Source organism: Acinonyx jubatus, chromosome X (genome assembly GCF_027475565.1).
Source record: "Acinonyx jubatus isolate Ajub_Pintada_27869175 chromosome X, VMU_Ajub_asm_v1.0, whole genome shotgun sequence".
NCBI lineage: Eukaryota > Metazoa > Chordata > Mammalia > Carnivora > Felidae > Acinonyx > Acinonyx jubatus.
This window is the reverse complement of record NC_069389.1, coordinates 40,978,217-40,998,375: the sequence shown is the minus strand read 5'-3', so window position 1 is coordinate 40,998,375 and position 20,159 is coordinate 40,978,217. Positions and strand designations below refer to the sequence as shown.

Here is a 20,159-nt window from a genome sequence, read left to right as displayed (position 1 = left end):
TAAGGGGGAGGGACAAACATGAACAGAAACTTCACTGAGCTATTAGGAAGAAGAAAAGGATAAAAGTTGTATTTAGGAAATAGTAAAATCAGTAATAAGCACAATACAAAAAGATAAAATTATCATAATTATACAAATTTAAATGGACTGAATCTCAAGACACTAATGTGGGATTAAGAAAAAAAAACATACACAGTTACGAAAAGTGTATCTTAAAGATAAAAATGCAAAATAAAGATTTAGGCAAAGATACATAAGGTGAGTGGCAGCAAAATAAAAGCAGCAGTGGTGATGTACTTATCAAATTAAACTCAAGGTTAAAAGCATTCAAACAAGGAAAAACAAAAAAAGACAAAACAAGGAAAATACATAATGTCATGCTGCAATATGGCCTAAGATATACAATTTAGGATGCTGTTTCCCCCCCCCCGCCACCCCCACAAAACACAGAACCACAAGGAGAATGTGTTTTAAAAGATTATTGCATTTATTGTATCTTTTTGTAATATAACAGCTGAAGTAGACAAAAAAAAAGAATCAGAGTAAAGAAACATTAATCATCAAACCAGATTGAAAGCCTTAATGAATAATCTGTACCTAGCAAAGAATATATTTTCTTATATCCATGAAAGTTTTTCAATTCAGTGGAATATATGACCTACAAAGAAAATCTTTTTTTTTTTCAAAAAAAATTTTTATGCTTATTTATGTTTCAGAGTAAGAGAGACAGAGTGTGAACCAGGGAGGGGCAGATAGAAAGGGAGACACAGGATCTGAAGCAGGCTCCAGGCTCTGAACTGGCAGCACAGAGCCCAACGCAGGGCTCGAACCCACAAGCCATGAGATCATGACCTGAGCTGAAGTCAGACACTCAACCAACTAAGCCACCCAGGCACCCCTACAAGTTTAGATTCAACAGGCCACATTCTCTGATCATAGAAAAATCATAATTACAAAAAAGAAAGAAAAAATAATGAATACTTAATAGTTAGACACTAAGAAACTTTCTTCAACAGCTAGGATCAAAGTGAGAAATCAATTCTGAAGTTTCACCTTTCATACCAAAGTTCAGGAGCTATAAGTGCATTTAGAGGAAAGTGTGTGGCCTGAAATCCTTTACTATATCTATATCTATATCTATATCTATCTATATCTGTATCATCTATATCTATCTATATTTATTTATACTTATATAAACAGGAGACTGAACACACTAATATAACTGAGTTAAGAATTTGCTTCAAAAGATCAGAACAAGAACAAAGAAATGAAGTAAACATATGAAAATGAAACACCAAACAAAATATCAAGAAGCGGGAATTAATAAAAATGAAAGTTTAAATAAATAAAATAAATATAATAAGGAATATGAATAAATTAAAAAGCCAGTTCTTTCAAATAATCAATTAATTATGTGGCTTAGCCCCTGGAAAATCTGATCAAGAGAAGTACAAAAGTGCACTAATTAGTAATTTAAAGGGGAGACATTACATGAGGTTAGGTAGTAATATAAACTAACTATGGGGGACTATTGGGTATAAGTCAAGAGCAACATACCTAACCATTTAAGTGAAATGTGTGAGTCCCTGGAAAAAAGGAATTATGAAGATGAATGAAAAAAATCATAAGGGACCAGTGAGTAGAGAAAAGTTAAGAAAAGTGTTCAAGTCTCTCATTTCAAACATACCAGTACCCACAGGCAGCATTATCGGACACACCTCCACAGGAGACCTGGCTGGGGCTGACAAAGGCAGATATGGCAGAGGTCTCAGTCTTCCTCTGGCAACTCCATAGGTGTGAAATGGTCATGACCACAAGGGGCTTCAATGTACAGGGCAGGCTGGAAAGGACAGACCCAGAGCAGTGTGGTGGAGGGAGCAGGAGAGGATGTGATAGGAAGTGCTGGGGGAGACAGACCAGGACTGGACTGGCAGGCGCCAAGGCTGACAAAAAGAGCTGGGACCTCATATGATGATAAGGTGTGGAACAACATGGGCAGGGGCGTGACTGCCATGATACCTTGAATCCTCCTCAGTGTCCCAAAGTGGAATCATCAGGGGGGGATTATCCTACACTCATCTATCTCCCATCCCATTTTTGTAACACCTTTGGCCTGGGGAATATTAACGACTGCATAGAAGTTGATGAATGGGCTGTGCACTAATCAGGTGCCAACTACACGTCTGATGGCCTAGAATGGGGGACTGCCAGGAACAGAAGCCATTGGCGCCTTCTTCATAAGGTCATAGCTCCCCTGACAGAAGAGGGCCCACTGAGCCCTGAGTGGGTGTCACTTCACAGCCACTCTGCATGTGCACTGCAGCCTCCTCCTAAGTACAGTTGCACTGCCACCCACCGCCATCAGAGGTTTGAAATTGGGTTTGTGGCCAAAGAGACAGGTTAGAGGGCAATCAGGGGATATTAATATCCTTTGTTCTTCCAAAGTTTGTCAACAAAATTCTGGACAGTGGGGGATGAAGGCAGGGCAGATCCTTGGCCCTGCCAAGTTTCAGGGAAGAAAGAGAGAGAGGGATGGGGAATGATGGCAACAGAGAGCGATTTTGAGGACCCCTTCCCATCCAGGGGCAAGCAGAGACAGGAGACCAAATGGCGAACAGAGAAACACAGAGAAACTCTAAGATGACCTAAGAAAAAAGTGGTTATAGGAACTAGTGTGTGAAGAATTCATTGAGTGTCTCCCTTGCACGGAGTGTTGGGTACAGGATCTCAGTCGAGCAGGGCTCAGCTGTCTGCTTTGGAGCGCAGGTCAGTGGTGAGCGGGTCATGCTGGACTGTCTGGTGAAGCATCAGGGCCAGAAGCCCTGCCCGGTTTGTCATAGCTGTGCGCACCTTGTGCTCCTGCTCAAGTAGCTCTTCCAGCTTGTTCAACTGTGGGAGGTAAACATGAGAGAAGGATTTCAGGATGCTATCCCACCCTTTCAGCCCCAGTCACCATTGTGGCCTACCGTGCGAATACGCTCTAGGTCCACCTCAGCACGCCTCAGCTTCTCCCAGCAATAGTGGAGGTTGCACACACGTTTAGGTAGGCGACAGAAATTACCAGTGAACTCAAAGACATTGTGCACTAGTGGGCAACCGCACACCTCATCATCTGATGCCTGTGAGGAAGAATAAGGGATGATGAGGTACAGAGGAGGATAGAATGGAGTGATCAGGCAGGCATTATGAGGAGAATGGGAAATGGAGGGCACTCTGGCAGGAAGGAGAAGAATGGGGAATAACTCAGCGGGGGTGGGGGGGAGAAAGGAATTCAGGGATTAGGTAGAGAAGAGGAGGCAAAAGGGGAATTATCCTGCACAGAAGATGAAGGAAGAAGTTAAATAAGCAGGAATAGAGGAATGGAGGTGATCAGGCAGAAAAGATGGAAGAACAGAAAGAGATCAAACCAGAGTGAGAGTAAGGATGGAGGGAAGGTCTGACAGAGAGAAGTAGATGGAAGAGGGTTGGTAAAGCATGGAAAAAAAGTGAGGAATGAGACAGGGAGGGTGGGAGTGATAGGGGTTGGCTAAACAGGGAGGAAGAAAGGATTTAGGAGATGACAAGAAGGGAGAAGATGACTGGAGGCAGTGAGGCATGCAGAATAAGAACGAAGGAAAGTCAGAAAGTAAGGAAGAGAGGGAGGTCATACAGGGAGGAAGAGAGGAAGGTGGGACAGTCCAGCAAGGGGTGGGAAAGGAATGTATGATGGTCAAGCAAGGAAAGGAGAAGAATGGGGAATGGTTATACAGTGAGGAGCAAAGGAAACAGAAATGGCCAGGCAGAGAGGAGGGAGAGAGAAATGTAGGGGGGGTAGGTCAGGCAGAGAAAAAGTAAGAACAGAAAGTAATCAGCCAGCAAGGAGCAGGGAATGTGGGGTGGTCAGAAAGGGAGAAGGGGACACATGGGAGTTGGTCAGAAGATATGAAGGCAGTCAGGCAGAAGGAAGAAAGAAACAGGAGGCAATCAAGCAAAGAGGAAGAGAGGAATATGGCAGGGAGAAGGGGAGGAATGAAAGATGATGAGGTAGGGAAAGAAGAATCACCTTGGGATCTCTCGAGTGCTCAGGACACAGCACCTGAAGCCGCTTACAGTACCTCTTACTCTTTGGGTTGTAAACATCACAGAAGAGCCTGGTGGCCCTGGGGGGAAGATGAAAGTGAAGTGCTAAGGGTCAGAAGAAGGGAGGTCCCACCTGAACCCCAAAGCCCATATTTTGTCCCTAACCCCACCCATACCCTGCCACTAACCTATCCACCTCTGCCTCTGAACACACCCTCTGATCTTTCCCACCCTGCTCCTGACCCTGTCCACATCATGCTTTTGACCTCAACTAGCACCCACACTCACCCTTCAATGCAAGTGGGATACATGGACCCGAAGGACGACTTGCCTTCATACTGGGAAGAAAGAGTACAAATGGGAGAAACTGTGGACTTACACAGCATGCCCTCCCATGACAAGCCCCAAACAACACATTTGTCCCTGTGGCTCCTATGCTCCTGTCTGCCCAGCCAATGTCCCCCCTCACCATTGGCTGATGTTCCAGTCTTGGCCCTCCTACTAAGGATGGAAGAGAAGCACAAATGGGTAGAACCATGGATGTGTGTTGCATTTTTACAACAAACACCCAGGCACCAAACATGCCCTCCTCCTCATGGATCCCACCCAGCCAAAAACACGTTTACCTCCTCCTCCCCCAGCCAATTCCCTAACCTTGACAAAACAGTGTTCCATGTGGCGCAGGGCGACATGCATGTTAATTGACTGCCCGCAGGAGACACAGAAGATCTGCAGGTTTGCATTGTTCCTGTTACTTTTGTTGATCTGCACAGGACAGTGGAAGGGCCAGTGAAGAGTGGGCAAGATAGCAAATACCTTTCTGCTCCATCCCACCCACTCCCACGCACCTCCTCATCCTTGCACACAGGCTGCTGCTTGCCACGCAGAATTATGGCCTCAAGTTCATAGAAATGGCACTCCATGTCCTTCAGGCGGGTGCGAGTGTCCTGCTGCTCTTGGTGGATGCGCTCAAGCATTTTCTTGCCACGCTCCTCAGCAATACAGGGGCTCTTCTGCCACTGCTGGATGCGCTGGGGCAGAATCGCATAGATGCGGCTAGAAAAGGAGGCAACAAGAAATGGAATGGGTAGGTAGGGACATCAAAAGAAAAAAATGGGTGAGTGACCGAATGGTGGTGAACAGGTGATTGAATGGTAGATGGATAGGTGGGTAAATGACTATAAGGATGGATGCGTGGGTTGGTGGATGGAATGTGTATGGGTGGTTCAGTGGGCAGGTGACTGTAAGGGTGAATGGATGGGTGGGTAGGTGGATGAATGGTGGGAGGATACACAGGTAGAGGGATAGACAGACTTACGGATGGCATATATTATGCCCTACTCCACACCCTGTCGTTTAACTTCACTCACTCAGCTGCGAGCTTCATGCCACAATCATCTGAGCAGTACTTGGAGCCTGGCCGGGTAGGATACACACAGCCAGGTCCCAGACACTGCCGCAGCGAGGCCAAATCCTTGGCATCTGCCTTCTCTTGGTGTTTACGCTTTGACATGAGCTTTTGCTTCTTCTTCTTCTTCTTCTTCTTCTTCTCTTTCTGTGGGACAAGAGTGGCCAAGGCAAGGATAGGAGAGTTTATGTCAGCTTCCTAACCTTGCAACCCAGCCCTGTGTTCCACCCGACCCCTGTCTTCATGCCCCCCATTCCACCATTTCTGTCGCCTTGCACTCCACCTTTTTATTCAACTTCTTTGTCTTCACTTTCACTGCTGCTTTCTGCATTGCAGGATCCAGGAGCGGAAACTTCTCAGTGTCACTCATCCAGGACTGTAGGCCAGGAAAATGCTGGCAGGTCTTCTCAACTTGTTTCTTAAATGATACTTGGACACTGCCTCACTTCATTCTCCAAACTGATGACCCTCTCTGTCTTCACTGTCCCCTTCTTTCCACCCAGAGGCCTGCCATACACTTATCAGGCTTTGTCTAAAGTCCCCTCTCCAAATGTCCTGGCATAGGTTTCAGCCCTGAGGAAGGTCCTTTTCAGACAACAGCTGGAGTGAGGCTGTTATCTGAGAGGCCTCTTTTATTGCTAATGGCACTGCCAGCACCTGGTACTTCTGGGACAGCCTGGACTTCTGCATTCCAAAGTAGGAAGCTGTGGTTGAATGGGCAGTGGGCAGTGTGAAGGGCAAACCCTTGCACTAGCTCCACTCCCCCATCCACCCTATGTCCAAAACTCACCAGAGACCAGGAATTACAAGTAGGGCTCCTGTGATGATGGGAGGAGGACTCTGGGTCAGCACTGAGTGGAAACAGACTTACCCTGTCCCAACACTCCTGGTCCCACCTTCTGGCCAACATGGCCAGGTCCCACTGCATCTGCCTGGGACTGAATGGCACCACCTGTCCCTGCTTGCCCACTTTATCCAGACACACCTGGCTGGTCCTTTTCACCCCCATTTTGCCCACTGAAATGCATAAAGCCCTGCCTATCTGCCCAAAAAGGCTGGACTACACTCCTTCACAGTTGGTCAATACAGCCTGCCCTGCCCCATCCTTCAGGACATACTTGCAACCCTGCTTGCCCTGTACCATGGACCGAAATAAACCACCTCTGCCTAGCCCACCCAAACATGCATGACCCCACACCTCAGACATGCTCCACCCACCTGCCTGCCCTACCCAGTCTCTCCAGGTCCCGCCTGCCAGACTGCCCTCTTGGACACATTCTGTCTCACCTTACAGTCCCAGCCCTGTGAGCCCCATACACTACGCCAAGGCATACCTAACCCTGCCTCATACAAACATACAAGGCCCTTCCCTCTTCCCAGACTCTCTCAGCCTCATTTGATTCTCCCACTTCCTGTACATACCCAGTTCTGCCTTACCTTCCATGTCCTAGGCCATGCCAAGCCCTATCCACCCCCACTCCTCACATGCACATGCCAGATCATGACCTGTCTGCCCTGACTCACTTACCTAGAATAATTTTGTGATCTTTATTCTGAAAAGTACTCCTATGTGAACCCAGTGACACCAAGTAAAATATATAAATATACAAAAATTTTGAAAATTTATGTGTGTGTGCATATATAGATATAGATATGCACACACACATACATTTTGTATATACACATATATATGTATACACACACACAAATCACTTTCAGTGATTAAAAGAGCAGGCACACACACTGAAAGAATATACACTTTTGAATAAGACCATTATCAGTTGGAGAACTCACACTATTATTGAGCTAGAGATATAATATTAATAAAAAACTGACCCTGAAATTAGCCTTAAAGGAAGTCTGAACACATTCCAATGAATGAGTATCACATAAGGCACAAATAAGTTGCATTTGAAATTAATAAACGGTTTAACTTTTGAAAATTGAAAAGGCACTTTTAAGTAACTCTTGGTAAAAAGTAAAATAACTGAAATTGGAAAAAACTTATCACTTAATAAGACCGAAAGCAATACATACCCAAATGTGGAACTTTAGGACAAAAATATGAGAAAAGAAAGACGGAAATTAGTGACCCCTTGCTTTCAACTCAAACTGCAACAAGTCACTATCCCGACTCCAACCCATTACCTGACCCCGCCATTACCAACGCCAAAATCCACTTTAATGACCCACACACACACCTCTCCAGTCACAGAATCTACAGTCCCTCTTCAAAACCCTTAAAAATACCTCAGCACCGAACAGACGCTTAACTGTCCGGAGCCTCCAGGCAAGTGCCGTGAAATGGTTGACAGAGCTACTTCCGGTTCCGGTAGCGACTTTAGCTCCGCCCCTTCCTGGATGTGTTGGGTTTCTGCTTGCTCAAGGTCCTCTGCAGAGTTGATATACAGACAAAAGTTAGAAGAACATGGTTACAAAGAAATGATACAGCTACACGTGTGCCATTCTTCAGAACGTCACCTCAGGCCTACATGGATACATTTGTCTCTTCTGGCGTCAATACCAAGTTTCATATACTGGAGTGATTGATCATTGCATTATTGTATATGACAGGAAAATTGATCCCATTATCATTTCCGGTTATTTTGAATAATTTCGTGTCATTACTATTTTACCATCTTCTATTATTTTAATTGTGTAGTAAGCAATGAGAAAAACAAACAAAAACACACAAGTCAATTTTTTAGTCAAGAAAAGAGAAAAAGATTTATAGAAAAGCCAGGAAAAAAAGAAATCAAAATGTAAGAAAGTAGGAATAAGTTCACATTTCAAGGTCATATTTTATTACATAATCAGTAATAAAAAGTTATTAATGGGGTAAACTCTCCAGTTAAGGTCAAAGATTGCCATTTTGGATGAAAAATAACAAACCTAGTCATATGCTGTTTATGCCAAACTTAGCAAATCATTAAGATACAGAAACATTTGAAGCAAAGGGATAGAAGAAAATTTTCTAGGTACATGCTAATCAAAATGAAGCAAGGTCGGGGCGCCTGGGTGGCTCAGTCGGTTGAGCGGCTGACTTCAGCGCAGGTCATGATCTCGTGGTCCGTGAGTTCGAGCCCCGCGTCGGGCTCTGTGCTGACAGCTCAGAGCCCGGAGCCTGTTTCGGATTCTGTGTCTCCCTCTCTCTGACCCTCCCCCGTTCATGCTCTGCCTCTCTCTCTGTCTAAAAATAAATAAACGTTAAAAAAAAATTTTTAAAAATGAAGCAAGGTCAGTTATTTTAATATCAGACTAAAGAGACTAAGACAAAAAGTTATTCATTGGGATTGAAAAGGTAATTTCAAAATGACATGATTCACCATGAATATGTAAAAAAATTCAATCTTATACACAATTAAATACTGTAAAATAAATATAAAGAAAAATATATTAGAACAAAAGGTGATTTAGAAAACAAATATTCCCATTATAGAATATTACAACCCCACTGCTCTTTCAATTCCCACTCACTCTTCAAGACTTAGACTTTGGCATCACTGTCTGCAAAGCTCTCTCTGCTTCCTTTTCATCTGGATGACCAGACTCTCTTCTGAATGAACTTTTGGACATAATTATTTTTTTAAGTTTATTTATTTTTGAGAGAGACAGAGACAGCATGAGTCAGGGAGGAGCGGAGAGATAGAGGGAGAGAAAGAATCCTATGCAGTCTCCACGCCGCCAGCACAGAGCCCAATGCAGGGCTCCAACCCACAAAACTGTGAGATCATGACCTGAGCCAAAACCAAGAGTCGGACACCTAACCGACTGAGCCACCCAGGTACCCATGGACGTAATTATAAAAGCAAGGAAGTTCCGGGGCACCTGGGTGGCTCAGTTGGTTAAGTGCCCGACTTCGGCTCAGGTCATGATCTCGCGGTCTGTGAGTTCGAGCCCCACGTCGGGCCCGTGTCGGGTTCTGTGCTGACCGCTCAGAGCCTGGAACCTGTTTCAGATTCTGTGTCTCCCTCTCTCTCTGACCCTCCCCTGTTCATGCTCTGTCTCTCTCTCTGCCTCAAAAATAAATAAACGTTAAAAAAAATTTTTTTTAATAAAAAAAGCAAGGAAATTCCTTTTATTTTAACCTTGAAATTAAGAAGGAAATGGGGGCATTGCCTGAACTCTTCATACCTGTTTTGTGCCTGTCTTCTTCACTAGAAATGAAGGTAGGAACAATGTTGGTCTTGGTCACTTCTGGTTGCCCAATGCCCAGTTTACTGCCTGGCACACAGGGGTGTCCAATGACCAACAATGATCAACGGAATGCATCAGGGGCCCTGCCCCTCAAGTGTTGTTGCAAAATGGAAAATTACTGTAATTTATCTGGTTCTGTATTATTCCTTGAAGATAAAAGCAAATATACGCTGTAATTTACATTAGAGTTATGTTTAAATATCTTTGACAAGAAAATCAGTGTTCAACAAATGTTTAAGATCTTTCTGTGAAGAAACTATTTTTCCTTGATTCAAGCCTGGCATCTAATGACAGTGCCCCTAGCTGAATCTTCACAGCTTATATCTAACCCAGTTTAGGGATCTGGGCAAGAGATAAGAAATCCAGGCTGAACTCAGAAGTAGTCTGTGAGCTCTAAAGAAAATTTTAACCCACTCGCTATGGTCGTGAAAGTTTATAAGCACTACTTGTGGTGTCCAAGCTAATGTTTTAACTTCTCTTTGAATTATTTTTCAAGACTGTGGCCAACTCAGTGAGTCTTGGACAGCTTTTCACTCTCCTTCACCTCTGGCTTCATACCTACTTCTCCAATGTTTCTTTACTGCTGTTTTCCTTCATTCTCAATTCCACAGCACTAGTTTAGGTTTCTCATATTTTACATCATAATGAACTTCTTCCTCTGCGATGTGGCTGGCTGATCCATTTTGCCTCCAGGATTGTATTCCTAAAGGGCTACAGATAAAGAAATATGTCACCATCCTCCCTGGGAATCCTCCTTGGATCCCCAGAATCAGAATCAGTTCTGCACTCTATGATGTTCCCCTCAAAGTTCTCTATGACAGGGGCCCACTTCCCTGTGACAGACATGTCCTCTTCCCAGGCCCTCCAGGTGTCAAACACTCAGGGCATCCTGGATATTCACTCTCTTGTCAATCCAGCATAGGCTCCACATACCAGGCCTTTGCTCAGATCTGCCCTTCTTTTTTGCTAGTTTCTGCTCACCTTTCAAGACTCAGCTTTGGCACCACCACCTGTAAAGTTCCCTCTACTTCTTTTCCAACTGGGTGACCTGTGTCTCTTTCGAATGTACTTGTGGGCATAGTTATAACAGTGAGTGGTGTTCCTTTTACTTTAATCCTGGGAGTATAAAGGATGGGGGGGTTGCTGATTATACCTCTCATATCTGTTCCACGTTTATCTGTTTTTGCCTGTCAACATTCTGCTTATCTTCCAAAACTAAGCTCAGATGCTTGCCCCACTAGGATGCCTTCTCCAAACCCCTTTCTCTTCCTTCTTCAGTTTTTCCACAGCAATTCTGTCATTCTGCTTTGCATCACTGTGTGGATAGCAGGGTTCTCTCCTCCACCACACAGTTAAGGCAAAGCTGAATGTGAATGCCCTGACTCCCAGCCCAGTGCTCCTACAACAATCGCTAGTGATTCTTGACTTATTGCTTTGGTTTCTTCTGACTTCCCAGATATGTGAGATGCTAAGTGCTTTGTGAGAAAGAAAGAGCACCTCCTTAGAGACAAACACTAGGATGGCCATCCAGACGGGATGGAGCAAGAACATGAACCAGTCCAGGAGTGGATACTTTAAATTTAACCTTTCCTCTGCAGACTGTTTCTGTACATATAATTTTGGTTTTTATAACATCTAATAAGTTAAAAAGTCTCTTATGGATCATGCTTTGGGTATCATATATAAAACTCTTTGCCTAATCCAAGACCACAAAGATTTTCTCTCATATTTTCTTTCAGAAGTTTTATAATTGTATATTTAACATATAGGTCATGATCTGTTTGAATTAATTTTTGTATAAGATGTGAGATGTAGGTTGAAGTTCATCTTGTTTTGGGTTTTTTTGAGTTTTTTATATGGATATTCAATTTCTCCAGAATTAATTATTTTTTTAAGTTTTTAAAATTTACTTATTTTGAGAGAGACAGAGACAGTGCAAGCAGACGTGGGGCAGAGAGAGAGAGAGAGAGAGAGAGAGAGAATCCCAAGCAGGCTCCACAGCCAGCACAGAGCCTGATGCAGGGCTTAAACTCACAAAACCATGAGATCATAACCTGAGCTGAAACCAAGAGTCAGACACTTAACTGACTGAGCCACCTAGGCACCCCTCCAGAAATATTTATTGAAAAACCAGGGGGAAAAATAGATACAAGCCTAGAGGGAAGGAGGCAAACCACAAGAGACTATTAAATACAGAGAACAAACTAAGGGTGTCTCTGAGTGTTCAACTTTGGAGCTGGGGTGGGAAAGAGGGGGAAATGGGTGATAGGCATTGAGGAGGGCACTTGTTGGGGTGCGCACTGGGTGTTGTATGTAAACTAATATGACAATAAATTATATTCATAAAAATTTTTTTAAAAATTCAAAAATTTTAAAAATTTTAAAAATTTTTAAAAAGGAAAAGACAACACCTTCTCAATCAAAAATACTTTGCACTTTATTAAAAAAATCAGTTGATAAGGGAGCACCTTGGTGACTCAGGTGGTTAAGCATCCAATTCTTGATTTTGGCTCAGGTCATGATCTCACAGTTCATGAGATTGAGCCTCATGTCAGGCTCTGCACTGACAGCACAGTGCCTGCTTGGGATTCTCTCTCTCTCCTTCTCTTTCTGTCCCTGTCCTGCTCTCTCTCTCTCTCAAAATAAATAAATAAACAATTTTTAAAAGATAAGTTGACAAGAAGAGGATTCTGAGAAGATGGAGGAGTAGGAAGCACCAGAAATCTGTCTCCCATCTAGACAACAATTGCAGAATCTTCCTGGTGTAACTATTTCAGAACTCTGGAGAAGAGAGAATACTTAAGAAAGAATGGCCAAAAACTTCATAACCTGATGAAAGATACGAATATAAACATCCAAGAAGCTCAGTAAACTTTAGGTAAGATTTACCTAAAGAGAGCTACATCAGGACACATTGCAAACAAACCTTCAAAAGACAAAGAATTTTGAAAGCAGCAAGAGAGTAGAGACTCATCACATATAAGGGATTCAAAATGCTAAGAAAAAAAAACCTGTCAACCAATAATTCTATTCCAGAAAAGTTGTCCTTCAAATGTAAGAAAGAAATTATGACAATCCCAGGTAAACAAAAGCTAACAGAGTTCATTACCACTAGACTTGCCCTGTAAGAACTGCTAAAGGGAGTCTTGCAGGTTGAAATGAAAGGACAATAAACAGAAACTTGAAGCCATACAAAAAAAAAAAAAATAAAGATTTCAGGGGCGCCTGGGTGACTCAGTCGGTTAAGCGTCTGACTTTGGCTCAGGTCATGATCTCATGGTGTGTGAGTTCGAGCCTCTTGTCAGGGTCTGTGCTGACAGCTCAGAGCCTGAAGCCTGCTTCAGATTCTGTGTCTTCCTCTCTCTCTGCCCCACTCTGTTTGCTCTCTGTCTCTCAAAAATGAATAAATGTTTAAAAAAAGATTTCAGTAAAGGTAAATAGATGGGAAATTATAAAAGGTAGTATTATTAAAATAACGGTGCACAACTACACTTATTTTTTACATGATTTCAGAGACTAATACATTAAAAATGCAACTATTAAGGAGATTTTTCAAAATGGCAGTGGAGTAGGAGGACCCTAGGCTCATCTCATCCTACAAACACAACTAGATAACTATCAAATCATCCTAAACACCCCAGAAATCAACCTGAAGACTGGCAGAACAAACTCCACAATTAAAGGGAGAGGAAAGTCTACATCAAAGAAGGTAGATAGTGCAGAGATGTGGTCTAGTGGAGAAATGGATCACAGGTGCTATGGAGTGGAGGGAGCTGTGATTGTAGAGAAGGGCTAGAGAGTGAGGAGCACACAGGGGAATGCACAGGAGAATGTTTCCCCAGAGCCATTAGCTTGGAAAATGAGAGGGGCTGAATTTTGTGAGTTTCTTGCAACCAATGGGGCTTAAGACCTAGAGTGTTAAAGGTCACAGGGCTTGGTGGGTAGAGACTGGAGAGCACGGCCCTGTTCCTGGAAAGAAGGCAGGCAAACAACCTGGGGCAGACAGCATGGAAATAGCAATCTGAAAAACATCTGGGACACACAGTGGGAAGATTATTTGCTCTCCTTGGGGCTTGTCCCTGGCAGGCAGTGTTCATGGAGATTCCTGTCTGGCAACAAAGAAGATATCTGGTGCCATTTCCCTCCATCACCCCTCAGCATAAGCACAGAGCCACCTGAGGTAAAGAGCTTAGTGCAGACACTGGCTGCCTAACTTGCTTACACCAAGCCCAGGCCCCTGTGATATTGTGGGACTGCCCTTCCTAGTCAAGATTTCCTCTGTACCAGCATGGCAGGCTCCTCCCCAGAAGAACAGCACAAGCCCTGACCACACATCTCCTGACCGGAGAGTTCTGCGGGGCTTCAGTTCCAGTAGAGTTGTTACCAGGTCTCATTTCACAGGCAGACCAGAGCACACCAAGTTAAAATGAGCCACATTCAGGCCAGGGACCAAACATTGCCCACTGCAGGCAAGTAGCCTTTGCAAACGATTGGCCGAAAGATACAACAGCCAAAATACAACAGCAGAGCACATGCAGCACACACTGGAGACACTCCCTGAAACAGTAGGTCCTGGGAAATACATAACTTCTTCTTCATAAGGTCATTACTTTCAGGAACAGGAGACATAACTGGCTTTCCTAACATACAGAAGAAGTCAGAGACTTAGACAAAATGCCAAGACAGAGAAATTAATCTCAAATGAAAGAACAAGATAAGGGCACAGCCACAGATCTAAGTGAAACAGATAAAAGTCACATGCCTGATGGAGAATTTAAAGCAATTATCATAAGGATACTCATTGGGCTTGAGAAAAGAATGGAAGACATCAGTGAGACCCTTACCACATAGATAAATTAGTTTGAAAAGAATCAGTCAGAGATGAAGAATGCAATAAATGAGATTGGAAACAGGCTTCCTTCAATGAACAGCTGGCTGGAAGAAGCAGGGGAATGAAGTAGTGGCCTAGAAGGAAAAGGCGTTGAAAGTAATGGAGCTGAACAAAAGAGAGAAAAAAGAATTATGTAACATAAGAATAGACTTAAGGAAGTCAGTGATTCCATCAAATGTAATAAAATTTGTATTATAGTAGTCTCAGAAGAAGAACAGAGAGAAAAGGGGGCAGAAATTTTATTTGAAGAAATAACAGCAGAAAAATGCCTTAATCTAGGGAAGGAAACAGACATCCAGATTCAGGAGGCACAGAGAAATCCCATCAACATCAACAGAAGTCTATAGCAATACAGGCCTACCTCAAGAAGCAAGAAAAATCTCAAATAAACAACTTAACCTTACACCTAAAGGAGCTAGAAAAAAGAACAACAAACAAAACCTAAAACAAGCAGAAGGAAGGAAATAATAAAGATTAGAGCAGAAATAAATGATATAGAAACTAAAAAAAAATAGAACAGATCAATGCAACAATAAGCTGGTTCTCTGAAAAAATTAATAAAATTCATAAACCTCTAGTCACACTTATCAAAAAGAAAAGATAAAGGACCAAAAAAAATAACATCACACATGAGAGAGGAAAAATAACAACCAACACCACAGAAATACAACAGTTAGAATGTTATGAAAAACTACATGCCAAGAATGTTATGAAAAACTATATGCCAACAAATTTGACAACCTGGAAGAAACAGTCAAATTTCTAGAATCATATAAACTACCAAAACTGAAACGGTAAGAAATAGAAAACTTGAACAGACTGATAACGAGCAAAGGAATTGAATCAGTAATCAGAAAACTCCCAACAAACAAAAGTCCAGGGCCAGATGGCTTCACAGATGAATTCTACCAAACATTTAAAGAAGAGATAATAGCTACTCTTCTTAAACTTTTCCAAAAAAAATAGAAAAAGACAGAAAACTTCCAAATTCATTCTATGAGGTTAGCATTATGCTGATACCAAAACCAGATAAAGGCTCCACTAAAAAAGAGAACTACAGGCCATTATTCCTGATGAACATGGATGCAAAATTCTAAATAAAATACTAGCAAACTTAATCCAATAAAAACATTAAACAAATCACCATGATCAAGTGGGATTTATTCTTTGGTTACCAGGGTGGTTCAATATTTGCAAATCAATCAACATGATACACCACATAATGAAAGAAAGGATAAGAGCCATAATTTCAATGGATACAGAAAAAGCATTTGACAAAGTACAACATCTATTCATGATACAAACCCTCAACAAAGTAGGTTTAGAGGGAACATACTTCAACATAATAAAGCCATCTATGAAAAACCCACAGCTAACAACATCCTCAATTGGGAAAAACTGAGAACTTCTCTACAGTCAGGAACAAAACAGGGATGTCCATTCTCACCACCGTTATTTAACATAGTACTGGAAGACCTAGCCACAGCAATCAGACAGCAATACAAAATAAAAGGCATTCAAATCAGCAAGGAAGAAGTAAAAGTTTCGCTCTTTGCAGATGACATGATACTATATGTAGAAAACCCGAAAGACTCCACAAAAAACTATTAGAACTGACACATGAAATTAGTAAAGTTGCAGGATACAAAATCAACATATAGAAAGCTATTGCATTTCTATATACCAATAATGAAGCAGAAAGAGAAATTAAGGAATTGATCCCATTTACAAGTGCACCAAAACAATAAGATATTTGGGAATTAACCTATCCAAGGAGGTAAAAGGTCTGTACTCTGACAACTATAAACACAGATGAAAAAAATTGAAGATGAGACAAAGCAATGGGAAAACATTCCATGCTCATGAATTAGAAAAAAAAAATATTGTTAAAATGTCCTTACTACCCAAAGTGATCTCTATACATTCAATGAAATCCCTAGCAAAATACCAACAGCATTTTTTCTCAAAGCTAGAACAAACAATCCTAACATTAGTATGAAACCACAAAAGACCCCAAGTAGCCAAAGAAACCTTGAAAAAGAAAAGCAAAGCTGGAGGCATCACAATTCTGGACTTGAAGTTATATTACAAAGCTGTAGTGATAAAGACAGTATGGTACTGGCACAAAAATAGACACATAGGTCAATGGAACAGAAGAGAAAACTCAGAAATGAACCCACAACTATACAGTCAATTAATCTTCGACAAAGCAGGAAAGAATATCCGATGGAAGAAAGACAATCTCTGCAACAAATGGTGTTGAGGAAACTGGACAATAATATGCAAAAGAATGAAACTAGACCACTTTCTTACACCGTACACAAAAATAAATTCAAATGGATTTAAGACACAAATGTGAGACCTGAAACCATAAAAATCCTAGAGGCGACCACAGACAGTAACCTCTTTGACATCAGCCATAGCAACTTCATTCTAGGTATGTCTCCTGAGCCAAGGGAAACAAAAGCAAAAATAAACTATTGGGACCTCATCAAAATTAAAGGATGCAGTACAATAAAGAACACAAAAACAAAACTAAAAGTCAACCTAAAGAATGGGAGAAGATATTTGCAAATGACATATCTGCTAATGGGCTAGTATCCAAAATCTATAAAGAACTTATCAAACACATCACCCAAAAACAAATAATCTAATTCATTAAGAAATAGTCAGAAGACATGAATAAACATTTTTCCAAAGAAGACATAGAGATGGCTAACAGACACCTGAAAAGGTGCTCAACATCACTTATCATCAGGTAAATGCAAATCAAAACTACAATGAAATATCACTTCACACTTGTCAGAATGGCTAAAATCAACAACACAAGGAACAAGTGTTGGTGAGGATGTGGAGAAAGAAGAACCTTCTTGTGCTGTTGGTGGAAATGCAAACTGGTGCAGGCACTGTGGAAACAGTATGGAGGTTCCTCAAAAAGTTAAAAATAGAAATACCTTATGACCCAGCAATCTTACTACTGGATATTTACCCAAAGAATACAAAAACGCTCATTCAAAGGGACACGTGCACCCCAATGTTTATAGCAGCATCATTTACAATAGCCAAGATATAGAAGTAGCCCAAGCATCCATCGATTGATGAATGGATAAAGAAGAAGTGGCATATACATACTGTGGCCGCTCACTGAAGAAAAAGTTCTCAGACACTAGATTGAGTGGATGTCCAGGGCTGCTCTGCAGGAGAGCAGAAGCAGCAGACTACACACAGACTTTATTTCGTATTTTCTTAGATATGAGTATCAAAAAATATCAAAGCATGGGAAGAGAACACAAAGGATCTTTAGACATTAATCAGACATGCACCTGGTGGCTACGTGAAGGCATGCAGGGAGTACATGTAGTTTCAAGGAGTGCCGGGGAGTTACAGTGGAGTTTGTATCTAACTGTCCTCTGGGGGATCATGGGGTTCTGTATCTCATAATGCTATCGCGTTCGACAGCCTTGAGACTAGAACATTGCTGATATTTCAGCTATTGCCCCATTCACCATTCAGGACTTACAATACACTCTCTAGAAATAACTCCACAATGTACAATGGAATATTATTCAGCCATAAAAAAAAATGAAATCTTGCCTTTTGCAACGGCATGGATGGAGCTAGAGAGTATAATGCTAAGCAAAATAAATCAGTCAGAGAAAGACAATCATGATATGCTTTCACCCATATGTGGAATTTAAGAAACAAACAAACAAAAAAAACAAGCAAGGGGAAAAATGACAGAGAGAGAGAGAGAAAGAGAGAAATCAAGAAACAGACTCTTAAACTATAGAAAACAAACTGATGGTTACCAGAGGGGAGAGGGGTGGGGGGGGTGGGCTAAATGGGTGATGGGGATTAAAGAGTACACTTATTGTGATGAGCACTGCGTGATGTACGGAACTGTTGAATCACTATACTGTATACCTGAAACTAATATAACACTGTATGCTAACTAACTGGAATTAAAATAAAAACTTTAAGAAAATAAATAAAAATTTAAAAACCTTAAAAAAGACAGAAGATTGATTTATTTATGTTTATTTATTTTGTTTTAAGCTTTTATTAAATTCCAGTTAGTTAACATACAGTGTAGCATTAGCTTCAGGTGTAGAATCCAGTGATTCATCACTTACATACAATACCCAGTGCTCACCCCAACAAGTGCCCTCCTTAATACCCTTCACCCATTTAATCCACCCATCTCCTACCCACCTCTCCTCTGATAACCCTTCGTTTGTTCTCTATAGTTAAGAGTCTGCTTTCTGGTTTACTTCTCTTTTTTTCCCCTCTGTCCATCTGTTTTGTTTCTTAAATTCTACATGTGAGTGAAATCCTATGGTATTTGCCTTTCTCTGACTGGCTTATTTTGCTTAGAATTATACCCTCTAGCTCCATCTGTGTTGTCGAAAATGGCAACATTCCATTCCTTTTTATGGGTGAATAATATTCTATTGTATATATATATCACATCTTCTTTATCTCTTCATCAGTTGATGGACATTTGGGCTTTTTCCATAATTTGGCTATTGTTGATAATGCTGCTATAAATATCAAGATGCATGTATCACCTCAAATCAGTACTTTTGTATCCTTTGGGTAAATACCTAGTAGTGCAATTGCTGGATTGCAGGGTAGTTCTATTTTTAACTTTTTGAGGAACTTCCATACTGTCTTCTACAGTGTCTGCATCAGTGTGCATTCCCATCAACAGTGCATAAGAGTTCCCCTTTCAGTGCATCCTCACCAACACCTGCTATTTCCTGTATTGTTAATTTTAGCCATTCTGATAGGTGTGAGGTGATAGCTTAATGTAGTTTTGATTTGTATTTCCCTGATGATGAGTGATATTGAGCATCTTTTCATGTGTCTGTTGGCCATCTCTGTCTTCTTTAGAAAAATGTCTATTAATGGATTCTGCCCATTTTTAAATCAGATTATTTGTTTTGGGGTGTTTAGTTGTGTAAGTTCTTTATGTATTTTGGATACTAACACTTTAAGATATGTCATTTGCAAACAACTAATGTGCATGGCAAAATACACTAGAAACAAAGTCAAAATACAAATGGCAAACTTGGAGAAAATATTTGCAATATTTTAGCACAGTCAAGGGCTAATCTGTAATATGGAAACCAGGGGCCAGCAAGCCTTTTATGTAAAGTAGTAAATATTTTTGGCTTTGATGGTCCCTGTCACAACCAATCAACTCTGCAGTTGTAGTGTAAAAGCAGCATAAACAATAGGTAAACAAATGAGTTTGGCTGTGTTCCTACAACACTTCATTTATAAAAACTGGTGATGGACTAGATTTGGCCTATGGGATCTGCTTTGCTGACCCCTGACCTAAAGAACTCTGAGAAATTGAGAGACAAGGGTCTCAAAAACCTCATGAAAATGGAGGCATGAACAGACAATTCACATAAAAAGATATAATATGGCCACCAAACACATTTTTTAAGTTTAAATTCACTTGCGATTAGAGAAATGTACATCAAAATAACACTGAGGTGCCATTTCTTATCTGTCATATTGGTAAAAATTAAAAGTATAACAATATATTGTGCTGGTGAGGTTGTGGGTAAACAAACACTTGTATATTTCTGATAG

The 20,159-nt window shown here is 41.3% G+C and overlaps 1 protein-coding gene across 3 annotated transcripts; it reads right to left on the bottom strand.

The window, feature by feature from the left end:
• Nucleotides 1-628: 628 nt before the first annotated feature.
• On the bottom strand, nt 629-17,779 carry LOC106989614 (CXXC-type zinc finger protein 1-like). 3 transcript variants are annotated; one of them, XM_053202270.1, is made up of 9 exons: nt 17,688-17,779; nt 5,751-7,859; nt 5,430-5,614; nt 4,908-5,115; nt 4,714-4,824; nt 4,348-4,397; nt 4,043-4,139; nt 2,967-3,119; nt 629-2,889 (listed from the first exon to the last, which is right to left on the bottom strand). In XM_053202270.1, the coding sequence occupies exons 2-9, from the start codon at nt 5,835-5,837 to the stop codon at nt 2,743-2,745; spliced, it is 1,038 nt and encodes a 345-aa protein (XP_053058245.1). In that variant the 5' UTR covers nt 5,838-7,859; nt 17,688-17,779; the 3' UTR covers nt 629-2,742. The 3 variants fall into 3 exon arrangements, with proteins under 3 accessions (XP_053058245.1, XP_026909812.1, XP_053058246.1); XM_027054011.2 differs by having other exon boundaries at nt 5,430-5,602; XM_053202271.1 differs by having other exon boundaries at nt 5,430-5,602; nt 7,718-7,859.
• Nucleotides 17,780-20,159: the final 2,380 nt, after the last annotated feature.